This window comes from Ostrinia furnacalis, unplaced genomic scaffold, assembly GCF_004193835.3.
Source record: "Ostrinia furnacalis isolate ACB-3 unplaced genomic scaffold, ASM419383v2 OfSCF7554, whole genome shotgun sequence".
NCBI lineage: Eukaryota > Metazoa > Arthropoda > Insecta > Lepidoptera > Crambidae > Ostrinia > Ostrinia furnacalis.
In genome coordinates this window covers 425300-441119 of record NW_021137793.1, presented here as the reverse complement: position 1 = coordinate 441119, position 15820 = coordinate 425300, and the positions used below count along the sequence as shown (strand labels likewise).

At 36.8% G+C, this 15820-nt stretch overlaps 2 protein-coding genes across 4 annotated transcripts; both read left to right on the top strand.

Moving 5' to 3' along the window:
* The first annotated feature begins 742 nt into the window (after positions 1 to 742).
* On the top strand, positions 743 to 10183 carry LOC114365104 (proton channel OtopLc). 3 transcript variants are annotated; one of them, XM_028321575.1, is made up of 11 exons: positions 743 to 933; positions 1446 to 1565; positions 3877 to 4002; positions 5004 to 5121; positions 5252 to 5342; positions 5430 to 5638; positions 6726 to 7136; positions 7310 to 7531; positions 8734 to 8957; positions 9443 to 9644; positions 9974 to 10183. In XM_028321575.1, exons 1-11 carry the CDS (start codon positions 902 to 904, stop codon positions 10160 to 10162), a joined length of 1944 nt encoding a protein of 647 aa, XP_028177376.1. In that variant the 5' UTR covers positions 743 to 901; the 3' UTR covers positions 10163 to 10183. The 3 variants fall into 3 exon arrangements, with proteins under 3 accessions (XP_028177376.1, XP_028177378.1, XP_028177377.1); XM_028321577.1 differs by lacking the exon at positions 9443 to 9644 and having other exon boundaries at positions 9974 to 10097; XM_028321576.1 differs by lacking the exons at positions 743 to 933; positions 1446 to 1565 and adding an exon at positions 2588 to 2834 and having other exon boundaries at positions 9974 to 10162.
* A 1211-nt stretch (positions 10184 to 11394) lies between these two features.
* Positions 11395 to 12828, top strand: Roc1a (Regulator of cullins 1a). The gene is made up of 5 exons (XM_028321537.1): positions 11395 to 11677; positions 11774 to 11801; positions 11921 to 12042; positions 12348 to 12433; positions 12630 to 12828. The coding sequence occupies exons 1-5, from the start codon at positions 11585 to 11587 to the stop codon at positions 12640 to 12642; spliced, it is 342 nt and encodes a 113-aa protein (XP_028177338.1). The 5' UTR covers positions 11395 to 11584; the 3' UTR covers positions 12643 to 12828.
* Positions 12829 to 15820: the final 2992 nt, after the last annotated feature.

Genomic DNA, 15820 nt, shown 5'->3' with positions numbered 1-15820 from the left:
CATTAACTAAACAGACATATAATTATTTCATTACTGTGTAGGTAGGTATCTAGGTATATGCCATATGGTACTAATGTACAGTGGAATTCACTTAGTTACCAGCTTCATCATGCAGAATCAATACCAACAGATTTTTTAACTGTGAAAATTATTCTTCATTATGAGAAATGCTTTCTACAAATTATCTTAGACGATTTTTTTACATAAAAGACATGGTTAACATACGAGTACAAGAATAATGCACAGAATAAATGAATGTAAGTATCTGCATAATTCATACAAAGGATTGTATAGCTAGGTACCTAATATTAAACAATAATAATAGGACGTGTCTACAACAAAAAAAAAAATGACAGCAAGCACTAAAAGCTTCTATGAATCTCTTGATAAGATGTCTACAATAATTTGATTTATTTTAATGTAGCGTGAACTTTTCGATTGCAACAAGTAACGATGCAATACACTAGGAATAACTCAGAACTGTATTAAATTTTATCCTGAGATGATTAAAGCATTTATTAGAGAATAAATTTTATAATAATACATTAACTTAAAATGACTTAAAAACTAAAATTATCCTGAGAAATTTGTAATATAGACTCAAGGGTAAATCTTAATATTTCCTATGTGAAAATGTGAAATCTGAAAATTAATACCTCTAATTTAGTTAATAGGCAAGAAAATAATGTTCATAGGAAGGAAGCGACAATCAATGACGCCATCAGTAAGCTATGTGAGACATTCAGCCGCCTTGCAAGATAAAATCATTATCTCGGCTCATACGCAGCCCGATACAGATGAAAGATGCAGCGAATAACCGAAAACATCGATAAAAGAAACCCGAGTCAAGTGCCTACAAGATAATTTGCTTAATCTGCCATTTAATGTGCCGAAACGAACAATGGAAGACGTTATCGAGGAAGAAGTCGAATGGTGAGTAGATACAAGAATGATCACCTTTTAATCATCGATCTCTATTGTTATTTGTGTCATTGATACGCTGACGATGACCAAATCTGAAGTCTGCTTCTTAAAGAGCGACTGAAGATGCTACATTTTCTTCCTGATAACATGTGTCTGTTTGAAATTAAAAATCTACAACACTCGAGTAGCCGATGCCGAGGATTAATTAAAATTACTTAGAAATTCAGTTAGCTTTCCTATATCTAACAAACAGCATGCACAGTATCTAAGCCCTGAGTTACACAAATCTAAAAAAACACTAGTTACACGCAAAAAAAATCCGTTTAATCCGTTCAAAACGGTTGAATCTCACACTGGTGGCATCAACGTCTGTTTTTGATATTCCACAATGATAATGACAGTATTCTTAGTATGGGTCTAATTAGGAAAATTTTTGGACTAGGTAAAAATGCAACCTTTACAATGAATAAAAAGACTATTCTGTCGGAGTTGATTTACTCTAACTAATAATATTAATCTAGGCATGGCGAACAAAGAAGCAGACACCCCGCGAACACGGAACACTATGAACATGGCCTCCACCACTATCACCCGCATCGGCAGACTAGCACTAGTTTGGAACGCAAAATTAGACATAACAGGTGAGTAACTATGCTATTTTTAATTCTCTTTTGGACTAAGGACTTCTGGACCACTTGAGGTAGCCACGATATAAAGATGCTCTTTTTATTTCAATCTCAAATAAAAATAGATTTATTGGGTATCTACTATTACTTCATTTTCTATGTTTTGTAAAAAAACTAATTCCATAGATTAAGATTAGCCGAGATCAAACTCTGGCTTTAAAATTAAAAAGGTTTAAAAATTAGAGTGCCAACCAAAGCATCGCTTCGACATCTAATTAATCGTATGCTAAGAGATAAGAAGTGGGGTGTATGCAAGGCTAGAGCTGGGGCGAAAAGGGGGCGCATGTGGCTCGTTAGTGGGGGCGTCTGAAAGTGACACCGCGCCGCTAATTACCCGTGAGGACAACATCTCGGTCTCCTACAGCTCAGCAATAAATATGCAGCACCTGAATGAATTGTTGCAATCTGTTTCTTGCGTATCAAAAAATAAGAAAAACGCACTTGCTTGAAAAAACTCTTTCAGGTTGAATACTTGCCTAAAACAATTGAAAAAGCACCACATATGTATTTCAATAATAATTTCGAAATAACTATTTCACAACACTTTTACAAATAACATAAGCCTCATAGTGATGTCATAACTGGTCATTTCCATCACGTCACTAAGTCAGCAGTCACATCACGTACGACACGTGCTGACTAGGTATATCAGGTATAGGCACCGAGAACAGGAGCTTTATTGAACAGATTAAATCTTCTTCCATCTGATAAAGAATTGATAGTCATCGATAAGTTATGTAATTCAAATTTTCCATTAAGTATTGCAACCGGCAACATAACTGCTTACCATGGCATGTATGCATGCATGACATGCATTTAAGACGTTTAAAGTGGAAGTTCAGTTAAAGGCAAAAGCATTATTGTGTACCTACTCAAATCAAATCTGTAACATATAATACGGCCTATTAGTATTAATATGTCGCGTACCACCACTAATTATTAACACACATGTATTACTCACTGTACCCGCTAACACATTCGAGACGTATGGCTACAGTCTAGAACGCGCTGCTCAAGTATTGACTACAGCGGTTATTTTTTGTACATATTTAAAAAACAAATTATCGGTTTAATACTGGCCAGTTTAAAGCGCCGATGAGTATTTCAAGGATTATTTTCGAACGGTGGATCGGTGATGAAAAATAAAGAGAAATCTAATATGAATGCGGCAAAAGAGAGGCGGGAGCGATCGGAACCGCTGCTTGCAGTGCCTGAGGATGAAAGGTGAGTCGCGCAGACGCTTCATTAAATCGCACTATTAGTCTATAAGCGCTGCAAACAAAACAACTCCGACGTAACATTATCGACACCCGTTTACCCATGAATAAATCCGCTCGCCTAAAATTCACTTTTAGCGATTCATTTATAACGCCGTTAACGAAGAAACGTTTTGTTGTACTACATTGTGCTTTATTAAATAGTAACTGAAACAATGTCTTCGTTAATATTTAACATGAATTGGTAACCATTTTCTTAGAATAATATGTAATTATAATAAGAACCATAGTTACATAGACCATATTTTATTGGTTATTCATTAATATGTAGTAAAAATGTTTATTGAACAACAATTGTATTTTTATTCGTTCGTTCGTTCGTTTCAGCCAAATGACGTCCACTGCTGGACAAAGGCCTCCCCCAAGGTTTTCCACAATATTCGTTCGTTCGTTTCAGCCAAATGACGTCCACTGCTGGACAAAGGCCTCCTCCAAGGTTTTCCACAATGCACGGTCCTGCGCTGCCCGCATCCAGGCTCTTCCCGCGACCTTTACGGGAGCGGGCCATGCTTGGAGTTTCCCTGCGTGATCGAATCAGAAATGAGGAGATCCGCAGGAGAACCAAAGTGACCGACATAGCTCGCAGAATTGCTAAAACCAAGTGGCAGTGGGCGGGGCACATAGCTCGTAGAGACGATGGCCGTTGGGGCAGAAAAGTTCTCGAGTGGCGACCACGGGCTGGAAGACGTAGCGTGGGCAGGCCTCCTACTAGGTGGACCGACGATCTCGTTCCACAATATAATTATATATAATAATAGTATTTTTATTAAGTTTCTGTAACGAAAAAAGAGGGTTCTGTCAATAATTCAATTTTAATCAAATGTGTCCTATAGATTTTAATCTACTGCCGAGTTGAACTTTAATTGCATAACCAGTAGGTAAATTAGGAATTAAAAAATGTTTAAAATAACTTTTTTAGAAAACATGGTAAGAAGTTTATATGGTAAGAATATTTTTTCTTTAACAACAGTTGTTACTGTTATTTTTAGAGAACACCCGCACCCGCCGCACTCGCTGCCGCGGCTGAGCGTCGTGCCGCCAGCCAGCAATAGCTCCAGCACCGACAACATCGCGGCACCCGCGCCGAAACCCAAGCGGCCTCTGTCACACGGCGAGTAAGGAACAAAACCTCACTCTCTCCATATCTCCCTCACTCTCTCCCTATCTCCCTCTCTCTCCCTCACTCTCTATCTCCCTCCCCCTCTATCATCCCAATCCTCTCTCCCTTCCAACCCTTATCCCCCTCTCACTCCTTCTCTCTCCCTTTCTCTTTCTCTTCCCCTCTCTCCCTTTCTCTTCCTCTCTGTCCCTCTCTCTCCTCTATTTCTTTTGCAAATCCTATCCGTTCGCAATAAGTTTGCCGCTGGCGATATGACGTCACTCGAAGGAAAGCGTCTATAACTATAGCAAACTATATCTATATATATAAAAATGAAACCCGTTTCGCGTTGTCACGGCATCACGTGTGAACGGCTGAACCGATTTCGATAATTCTTTTTTTTTAATGTTTGTGGAAGTCCAAGGATGGTTCTTACGGAAAAAAATATTAAGAAAATCTCTACGCTAAGGCGGTACGAAGTTCGCCGGGTCAGCTAGTTGAATATATTTTTTATTTATTAATATTGATAAAAATTGTGTATTTGCGTAAAATAAGACACTTAATTGCGTTTAATCACTAACTAATTGCGTTTAATCGCGGTTGGGGGAGGGGACGCGCATTCCACAGACCGGCAAACTTAGCGCGAACGGGTAGTAACTGTTATTGTTTTCTATAGGTAGGTATATCTTGACGATTTTTTTTCCTGTCATACCTAATAGTTGTGGTCTTGGTGTCTGAAGATTATGCAACAACTGAAACACAGTATACAAAAACAGTCAACAAAAATCAACAATATATTACATACCTATTCTATTCCTAGCTGTAAAATCTCTACCATCGAAAAACCATTTTTAATGCTTTTATTATTCCATTGTCACCAAATTCGACTAATTAATCTACTGTATTCAATCCAATTTATTAACGTTAAATCAGCAAAACTCATTGTTACTAGAAATTAAACTAATGGTTTTCATATTTTAAAGCTGTTAATTGTGATCATATTTCACCCTGTTTCAGTGAATCAATGACCGTGGTACTGTCAGCGTTTTACGCTAAACTATTAATAGTTTTAGGAGTTGCACTGCCTGTAACGAGCACCATTCAAAATGAGCTTTATACCAATATTACGTCAGACGTAAGTACCAATTTTCTTTTTGTCTTCAGTTAAAACATAATTATTATATTTTACCTCGTTATCCCAAATGGACTAACCATTGGGGATAACGAGGTAAAATAGCCATTAACCATGCAACGCTCTTTTTCAGATCTTCACCATGTATTTATACATTATCAGCATGGCTTTCTTAGCTTATACATTCTACCATCTGAGAATAGCGAAAAAAGATTTGAAAAAAGGTATGTTTTCCCTTGACTAATTTGTTGGCCACTTTTTAAAGTTATAATTTTTATTATTGTCTATTAATGAAACGTTAATAATTGAAGATAACGTGAAACGCACACGCTATGGCAGTTTTTACCTGCACATGGGCGTGGCGGGATTCAGCGTGGGCTCCATCATCTACTCGTGCCTCCAGTTCGGAGGGTACTTTGACTTGTCGGGGGACTGCCAATTGCTCATCGTAGCTGTCAAACCAGCCCTGAGGATTCTGTACATGGTCGCGCAAACTGTCTTCATTTTCTCATACACAGATGTAAGTTACCTCTACGTACAAATTGCTACGACAAAGCCTACGAAATTTCTCGTAGCACTGATTTTCTTTCACCCAAATCACGTGATTTGAAACCTGGGAAATATTGCCGTCTGGCTATCGAAAACTTATTATCGTTTGTCTGAAGATGCATTTCAATAGAATGTAACTGTAGGATACCTACTAGTACTACGTAGTACTTATTATTATTCTGTGCTAGTACTTACGTACCTGCTTACTTACTTATAAAGCCTTGAAGCAAATACCTATGAATTAAATTATGTCAAGGGTATTTGCTTAGATATTTATAGGATTCGATTTTTTTTTTATCTTTTTGTCTCTTGGCTCCGACTCGAAGGTAGCAAACTCGGAAGCGCGCCTGATTGAATTCCCCCCGCTCGAAAATGCGGTAAACCGTTTGGCGGCAAGTCAATTGAGTTTATAAACCTTACTTCTCGGGAACGACGTCACAAATATTATTCATATATCGGTAACTAACAAAATCACAATGGCTAAAAAACATCTTAAATCTTACTAACTTTAACCTAATCGCAATTAAATCAATAGTTCATGTATCGTATTCCATAGTTTTTAATGATTATTTCACTTGACGTTACTATGCATCTTTATCTTGTAAACTTAATGTTTGCTGGCTTTGCTACAAATCATGTGTCTTAACATAGTAAGATCTAAAAAAATGCTACCACTTAGTACATTAGATTNCTAGGGTTAAAAAAACAAATATCGAAAGATACTCAAATAAAATGTGTAACATACCCAGACGCATTCTTGAGGTCTAATGGAATTATCACGCTCGTTTATTTGTTTACTGCGCGTGTTTATTTACTTATTAGCAAATCTTTTATAAAGTAAATATAAGACTATGTCGCGACTTTGATAATACCAACAAGTATCGGTCCATGCATCCCCATAGTCATATAATATTCCTATGAAACAATGATACACTAACTACATAAAACATGAAAGGTCGATATAGAAGCCCATCTCCACAACGTGATAAAAGACTTAATCTCAGACATTGAACAATAGATTTGTGATTTAAATTTTAAAATATTTAAACCCGTTTTAGATTTTAGATCCAATGCGAGGAGTGGTCCTTGACAGATTTGGATTGATGCATCTGATCGCCACGAATGTTTGCGAATGGCTCAATGTGGTTATACAAGAGACTAGAGACGACATAGTCGCAGTTGCTTACGATCGACCTGCTCTTCTGCGATATGCTAACATCAGTGGACCAGCACAGACCATAATAATGGACGAAGTTGACAACGCAACCTTCATTGAACACCTCAGCTTAGCTAATATCACATCGAACGAAACAACCATGCGAAACTGGACATGTGATGTTTCAGACATGATCACTCCGCTGATCCGAAGCGTGAACCCTTACTTACGGCCGTGTGGAGTGGAGTACAGTCTCTTGTGTTCCATCATCATTGCTGTGATATGGAATGACATCTGCACTGTACCAGGATCGGTAAGTTCGTATTTTAATAAAACTACCTATTAACCAGTTAAAAACGTTTAGTCTGATGTGCTTACGACTATCTGTTCTTTTACAAGTAATCATCTAAACTGACTTTAACAAAAATTCAAAATCGTTTAAACATAACAATAACTAGATGTTTGAGAGTTAATGTTTGTACACAGAAATTCACCAAGAAATCTAACAGCAGTCCTCAAACGTTTGGCATAGAATCGCGACGGTGCTGCGCGCGGATTAAATCCAACAACCATTTCTCCGTGGACTGCGGGAGCGCACACAAGGGTCTCTTCATGGGCGTGGCGGTCTTGGCGGGGACCATAGTCAGCCTCATGCTGTTCAATGGGCTGTTCCAGAACCAGAAGCACGTTGAGCTGGCGTTGCTACAGGTTACTGATTTGCTTTTTCAGTTTGTGGTCTAATCATTATGACCGTAAAGTCCATAAAACATACTAAGTTCATAAATAGGTTTACTTATATGTTATTATTTTCTTTTGATATAATTCTAGTGATGGCTTAGTTTCTATTTGTCTTTGACGCGATATCTTGACACTAGGGTGTAGGGTAGGTATAGCCTGACCAGGAACATAAAAACCCTCGCCATGTTGCGGAAAACTAATGGTACTAATTTCTTTTAATGGCAACAGTAACTGAAAACTTCATTGACATGTCACCTTGCATGTCAGTCTATTGCTGTCAAAGTGTAAACAAACTTTATTTTAAATGTGCGCAATTGATTTTGTGAATGAAATTGCTAAAATCTTTATATAGTCGTGAAAGAAAAGTGGTTCACAATGTGTTAAAGTATTTGTCGAAGAGAAATACTAAGGGTTCGGACAATATTTTCATTGAATAATGTTTCCGACAAAGGTTGTCAAATTGACTGACATGTTTATCGTATAGTACAGTCCACTATGAAAATTAGCTGTGGTTTGTTTCAACTACCTATTTTAAAGTTTTTTGTCACTTTCTAAGTGTTGAATTTTATGGAATTGGGAAAGAAGTACCGAGTTTGAAGCGTTCATGAGCAGACATTGCAGTTGAATATTCAAGTTCTGAATTTGATTATTGATGAATAATAAAATAAATTCTACTAGCTCGATTGATGGTTTCATTTAATTTATTTAAACCAGGTTACCTATAATAATATTTTTTCGTTAATTTATGAAAATATATAATTAGCCCGTAATCCTGAATCCTGATACATAAAGTTAGCCTATTAATTTAACACAGGTACGACTGTACTCAGTGTTGCACTATCAAATGCAATTGACGCGCCTCTATGCCAGGGTTTTTATGTTCCTGGTCAGGCTATACAAGGCAGGTTTCTGGTAGGAATGAAAAATAGAAACGAGGACCCCGTATGCCAACAGATTGATATCACACGATCCAAGGCTTTTTATTTCAATTGATAAATTGAAACTCGTTTCATAATATTGTTCCGTTTTTTATGTACTTACCTACATAAATTCTACTAAAATTACTATTTTATTAATTTCAACTCAAGAAATCTAATTTCCCAGTCTGGGGTAGGGGCTCTAAATGCGGATGGTTTTTTTCCTCATAATTCAAATTAAAAAACTCCACTCAGGTGAACGTCTGGGAAACGATTCTCTTCGTGCTGATGACGGCGGGGTCGGGTGCGTGCATCCAGCGCATGCGGACGCTGCCGGCGCGCCGCGCGGTGGCCGCGCTGCCGCTGGAGCACGCGCTGCTGCTCGTCACGCAGTGCGGCGTCTACCTCTACTACCTGTTCCAGATCATCGGCGCCGGTTTCCTTATACAGCGGTACCCGGAGGGGCGGCGAGCTACACGGTACTAAACCCGTTGTCAAAAGCCAATAGCTTTTTTATGTGGTATGGCAGACGAGATACCTGACTGATGATGACGATCACCTGATGGTAAGCAATTGCCGCCGCCCATGTACACCCGGAACATCAGTGAAGTCACAAGTGCGCTGCCAACCTTTTACTCCCATTTCCTCCGATTAGGCCTCCGGTACCCTCACTCACTAGGCGAAACAGATCGCAAGCGCTGCTTCACGCCGGTTTTCTGTGAGGCCGTAGTATAACTCCGGTAAAGCCGGTTGCCGGCTTGCGATAGAGTAGCGGTTCAGACAGGAGGGTGTTTTTGCCAAATAATAGGTAGTGTAATAGTTACATAGATACTTGGAAGGTATGCCTTTTCACCATTTAAATTTCCCACCTAGCCTGTAACATGAGCTTTCTTAAAAAGTTTTACGTACAAATTATCTGTTTATTATATCTCCAATTAACTTAATTTCTATCTTTCCGTTTCAGAATACTATCGCCTCTCTGCGCATTAGTGCAAAGCTCTTGCCAGACTCTCCTGGTGCTGGACGCGTGGTCGCGGCGCTGCGCCGGCGCGCCGGGCGGCCGGCGCCCGGGCCGGCAGCTCGTCACCTTCCTCTTAGTGGGCAACTTCGCGCTGTGGCTCTTAAATCGAGTCAAAAACGCTAGAGCTGAATTTCATCCGCTGCAAGTACGTATAAAAGCGCACACTGGCGTATCTAGAGTTCTTTTTCCAGACCGGCAGGCTTATTTTTAAGGGGCCTGTCCCCTGATGCTATGTCACGGGGGTGCGATTAGTATCATAGCTCATGAGTTAGCACTATCAACTATGATCTTCAAATCAGTAGCCCAACATCCTGGGGGCCGGGGGGCACCACACCATTCTGAGGGGGGCCGTGCCACTGCGGCCCTCCCGCTACATATCGCGCATGAAAGCGCATTCATCTTATAGATAATAAATTCTTAAAATATTATGTCGAGATTTCTCGATTCATTACCAAATCATATTATTTTTTCCAGATGGAATTCTATGGAGTTTGGGCTTGGACACTGATCACGCATGTTTCGGTGCCGCTTCTTGTCTGCTACAGATTTCAAGCTACAGTTTGTTTTTATGAAATATGGAAGAACTCTTACAAAACTAATAAAGATGCAATTGATGTAATTGCCGAGGACGAATTTGAATTAAAGAATTATCATTTAGCCTAAAATATTAATTTATTGTTATTTTTTTTAAAAACCTACTTACTTATATCTACATTAAAATACCTACATCCTAGTTATATGGTAGTCTGGAGGTAGGTGGTACTCCGAGGGCCGTATCTCATTAGGGTATACAGGGTGGAATTTTGTAATGCCACCTGGAGGGAAAGTACTCTTAATACTGTAGAAAACATTCCTTTATTTTTGAAAAGAAAGAGAACTGCATTCAAAGAATTTTGATTTTTTTTCGAAAATTCACTACCATACCATACAAATTTCTGTACATAATTAAAATAATTTAAGATTTCATGGTTTTCCTTTCATTTGATTTATCAAGTTTGTTAGAGAGATTTCATCCTTATACTTAACCCTAACGATCGATGCAATAAAAATACAGGGTGTAATTTTTAACAGATTTTAGAGAGTTTGGCAAGCAAATTTTTGGAAATCTTTGAATGCAGTTCTATTTCTTTTTTAAAAATAAAGGAATGTTTTCTTTGAGAAAAAAATTCTATCTACAATATTAAGAGTAGTACTTTCCCTCCAGGTGGCATTACAAAATTCCACCCTGTATACATACAATGGTGGCGCAACCTATCGCGCTACCAACAAAATGTCTGAAAATGTATCTTTTTGTTCTAACCAATAACTTCTTCCAATTTGTATGTTTTTGTCGATGGAATCAATGGAATTGAACAAAGAATAGGTATATTGTTTAAGAGTGAGTAAAGTATCAGAAGTTCGAACAGAAACACACTGTGTCTTTACATACGAACGGTGCGCGGTGGTGCCAGCCACCATGGTGTCCTAATCAGTCCTAATGAGGCCTAGGAACGGACGTCCCAGGTTTACGATGATTACGAAAATAAGTAATGTTCGAATCTCAGTTTTTTAACAGGCATTTGGGTTCGTATCATAAGTTTCCCCTTATAAAATTGTATAGAGATCGTAAATTCATTCCTTCGTCCATCCTTGTGTATTTGTATCTTTGTCGCGGTCTAAGCATGTAATTGAGGGCAAGGTGACACTGCCCGCGGGCAACATAATGGATCAGCTTTGTGATTGTTAGAATTTTTTGTTCATCAATAAAAATGTTGTCACTCCTTTATCTCCTGTTAGACTGACTGAGGTAGAAAAAGGCTTTCCTGTTTATTTCTCAGTTACCAGTTTATTTCCATAAATATAAACTGATTTCAAGCAACTTGCAGGCCTTGCAGCCATCTTGCAGCTGAAGCAATGGCCAATGCTTAATCTTTATTGTTATATCTTTGGTTCAAAGTGACATTATCTTGTCAATTTCATCTTTGCTTGTCATCGTCAGCCTGTCTGTCAAATCTGTCATAAAAATTGAAATCTGCCTCCGATTCTGACCATTAAAATTCGTGTACAATTTTATTTACATTAAAATCGGGTATATTTGATTAAAAAATGGCTTCTGTAATGGATGTGGATGAAGAAGAAGTTGAAATGGCTTCCTCAAGCAGTGGAAAAGGCGATAAGAAAAGATTCGAAGTCAAAAAGGTGCTATTTTTTTTCCTATAATTACGCTGCATTACTTGCATTGTTTATTTCGTTTAACACTAAGATCTGTTCTGATATATACTATTTTCATTTCAGTGGAATGCCGTAGCTTTATGGGCCTGGGGTATGTATCCATAATTTAGATTTTGTTGGTTTAGTTAGGGGATCATAACCTATCATGAAACAAAGAAAGCAAACCTATTATGTGATATTGGTATTCGATGTTATACTTTTTATTTTCAGACATTGTTGTGGACAACTGTGCCATCTGTCGCAACCATATTATGGATTTGTGTATAGAATGCCAGGCCAACCAAGCTTCGGCTACAAGTGAAGAGTGCACAGTGGCCTGGGGAGTTTGTAATGTAATTATTCTGTCTTTATACCATATACATTTTATGCATAACATTCTTCAGTGTAACAGTATTGGCTGCCCATGTGTAGTAGTTTGTTATTATACACTTAAATTTCAGACAAACAGAAATCATTGCATTTGCATATTCTCTCATATTACAGGCTTAAGATTCTGTTCTTTGTACTGTTTCTAGTAAAATTTTTAATTGTAAAGTTAAACATTTATTTAAATCTTCCCTTTCCACCCATCAAATTGCTCACATTCTAAGTATCATTAAATAATGTCAATTTAACCTGGTAATTAATTTAATTTCAGCATGCGTTCCATTTCCACTGCATCTCACGTTGGCTCAAAACTCGACAAGTCTGTCCATTGGATAACCGAGAGTGGGAATTCCAAAAGTAAGTAACTGTGTATTTCTTGTTACTATCAACTCTATTTTTACAAACAACAGAATTATTTTTTGTCCTTTTTTTTTCAAAAGGAACAATAGCAGTTAGCACTTGCAAAATAATACATAGTTCTATTTTAAAGGATATAAGGCAAAATCCATGTAACTATGCAACCAATAATAATCTAGACTATTTTATGTTTCAGGTATGGACATTAATGACAAACCTATCTCAGCATCACATGAAGCCAACAGTAAAAGTAATATTTATGGGTTCATGATGTCATCTTTTCATTAATTTCTAAATAAATGTAACTCAATTAACTAGTTTCGTTCTTAATTTTGCACTATTTGTGAATGTAACTTTTAATGTAAAAAAAATTGTAATACAATATTAAAAATTCACAGAAATAGTATAATATTCCATCAGCCAATGACCTGTTTTTTTTTACTGTCTGAATTAAAGGGAAAAAAATATTACACATTTTTGAAAGAAACTTGAGGCATTTTATTGTGATTATCTAAATGAAAAATATTTCATAATAACTAATTTTGTCAACAATATTCAACTGCTTTCAACTAACTTAGTTACTTTACATTCTATTCCAATCAGGAATATCACAAAGCTAGTTCCACAACTAGCATAATTTTACAGACTATAATACAATACAACCACTCCACAAAATTGGGTGTGCTGTTTCCTTCCTTCCAGGAAAATGTTTACAGTGTAGGTATAATATAAATAAGGAACTGGCTTATTTTAAAAATATCGGACGCGTAAAACTGCATTAAGCGGCAATAAGTTTAATATGATACTTATTTAAAATAAAAATAATTACCTATGTTCAGTAAATTTGTATTTCTGATAAAGCCTTTCAAATAAATTTGTCTTTTCCTTGAAGGTTGAGAAGACAAGCTAGATGTAAGACTATGCAAAACGTATGTGCTTCGAAGAGGCTTTCCACTAAATTCCTTAATCTATCAAATCTGTCCATGGTGAGCAGCACTGGCGCTACCTATAGGATTTATACTGAAGTGATAATTAATGATTATTAATTCTCGAGAATTAGGCAATTGTCGAAGTCCCACAAAATAAAATGACTGCTTAAACAAAACTGAAACATCCAGAAATAAAATGTATCAAAACAAAATCAAATGCATATTAAACTTGTAAAATCAAATCTGCCTGCCCTGCATCTAATATTTCTTTCGTATTTCTAAACATACAATTTATGTAACTAAATAGTCTTATTAATTTGCCCATAAGTACGTACGTTATTCGGTAATTAAATATCTATAGGCAGTGAAACAACCTAACACTATCATACAAAGACAGTGTAAACTGTCGAGAACTCCCTGTCGAAGCGGTAGTAGAAAACAGTAAATAAAACTAGACTATAGCTACATAAAAGTACAATGAAAATGCGTGTATTGTACCCTAAGAAATACATTTCTATCTACATTAAATGATAGGAATACGAAGGTATGGTCTCAAGTTCACACAGAGAAGTCGTCGCGTCGCGGTGCACAGGTCATGTTTAAAGTTTGTTCGATCCAGAACAGTCCAGCTTGCCAGATGTCTTCTCACGCGCCCGCCAATTTCCTAACTTTGATGACAATATCTCCACATAGCCAACACTCACAAAACAAGTTAAATCCTAACCCAGCATGTAATAATTTTCTCTAAAACGAAACCAAAGATATTTCATCTTTTCCTTCCAAGTATGTCCACTAAAAATTTAAATGTACAGTCAGCATCAAATAGTTCGTGATACCCAAAGTAGCCAAAAAGTTCGCAACACGTTTTTATCAGTTAAATTAGTTTAAGGTTGTGTTGTCAACTTTTTGGCCACTTTGGGTGTCACGAACTATTTGTCGCTGACTGTACTTACCTACATACGTCTTGGTATTTACTCCAGCCCGTTTGGATCGGGCGCGCACGGGTGACTTTTTTTTGTCGCCATGACAGTATTATCCGTTAGTTAACGGGACTATTCCCACCGCTGCAACTCCTGTGTAGCCAGGATCTACAGCTTGACCGCCAATAAAAACCCAACCAATGAAGGTCAATTTTGTACCGGGGGAAAGTCATTGGACCCGCAACGAAATTAATCAGAACATTGGAGGAATTCAAAGTTCTGTATCTGTTAGTTAGTAGTATATTATATAATATATCTGTTTCTTTTACACCTAAGAGAAAAAGAGAGACTGACGGTGACAAAGTCACCCGTGCGCTCGCGTCGTTAGTGAAAAATCGATAGGTCCGTGTCAGCTCACCACGGTACCTAACAATAACATTAAAGATAGTTGATGGTTGGTTGCTTAAACGTGGACAACGCGAATAAAGGCACAGACGACGAAGATCAGTATGAACCTATGCCTCCATGGGAAGTCTCAAGCGTAACAAAGTGCCGATTAATTAACTAATTATTTGTGTTTACATCACAATGTCAATTTTGTTATAAAATGAAACGTTTAAGCCTTCAGTGAAAATATAAAAAATACAAAGTCCTAAAGGTATGTAAGTAGATAAATGAGGTATAAACATGCCATTCACTAATAAATACACAGCAAATCAACCACACCAGTGTCCATACAAAAGTTTTAGAAACTATAGTAGGTATGATCACTTAAAAGAGGTAAAACACTACATAAAATTTGGGTTTCATAAAGCAGGCTAGAGCTAGTTTCGGTTTTAATATTTAAATAATTATTCACCTACTTTAGGACTTGGAAATTTAATTCCAAGAGATATTATCAAAATCATTCCTGGAGCAACTTTAAAATGCAATTCGAAGCACTAAACAGTTGGTCGAAACAAACGATAAAAATATACACCTGTGTGAAAACATTTAAGTGAAAATTACTGCCGAACATTTTATAATTTACATACAGGTAAGTAACAACTACATTTACCTGTATATAGACATTATTTCATATTATATCATCAAGATGAGATTAATTTATTTCATCTTCAGACCATTTAGTGGCAAACAGAAAATGGAAACAAAATTATCACTGCATATTTGGTAGCACTATATTAATTTCATTAAAACTATGCATTAGGTACGTACAGAATTTAAGTTTGCTCATCTTCAGCAAAATCCATAAAAAACTAATTAACTATATATTGCATTTATATACAAATGTCTTACATTATTATGAAGTGTTGAAATTACAATAATTTTCACTAATATTATCAGAGATTGTTAATTTGTTACATAGAACACAATATTGATTTGATAAGTTCAGTATCACAAAACTTATATTAATTTATAATCTCTTCAACATTGACAAGAATTACTACGAAACAAATTCAAATTGATTATTTCAGTCCCAAAATGTAGGTACCAACCCATGACAAGGATTAAATAATTTGTGCTAATGAAATAACAAG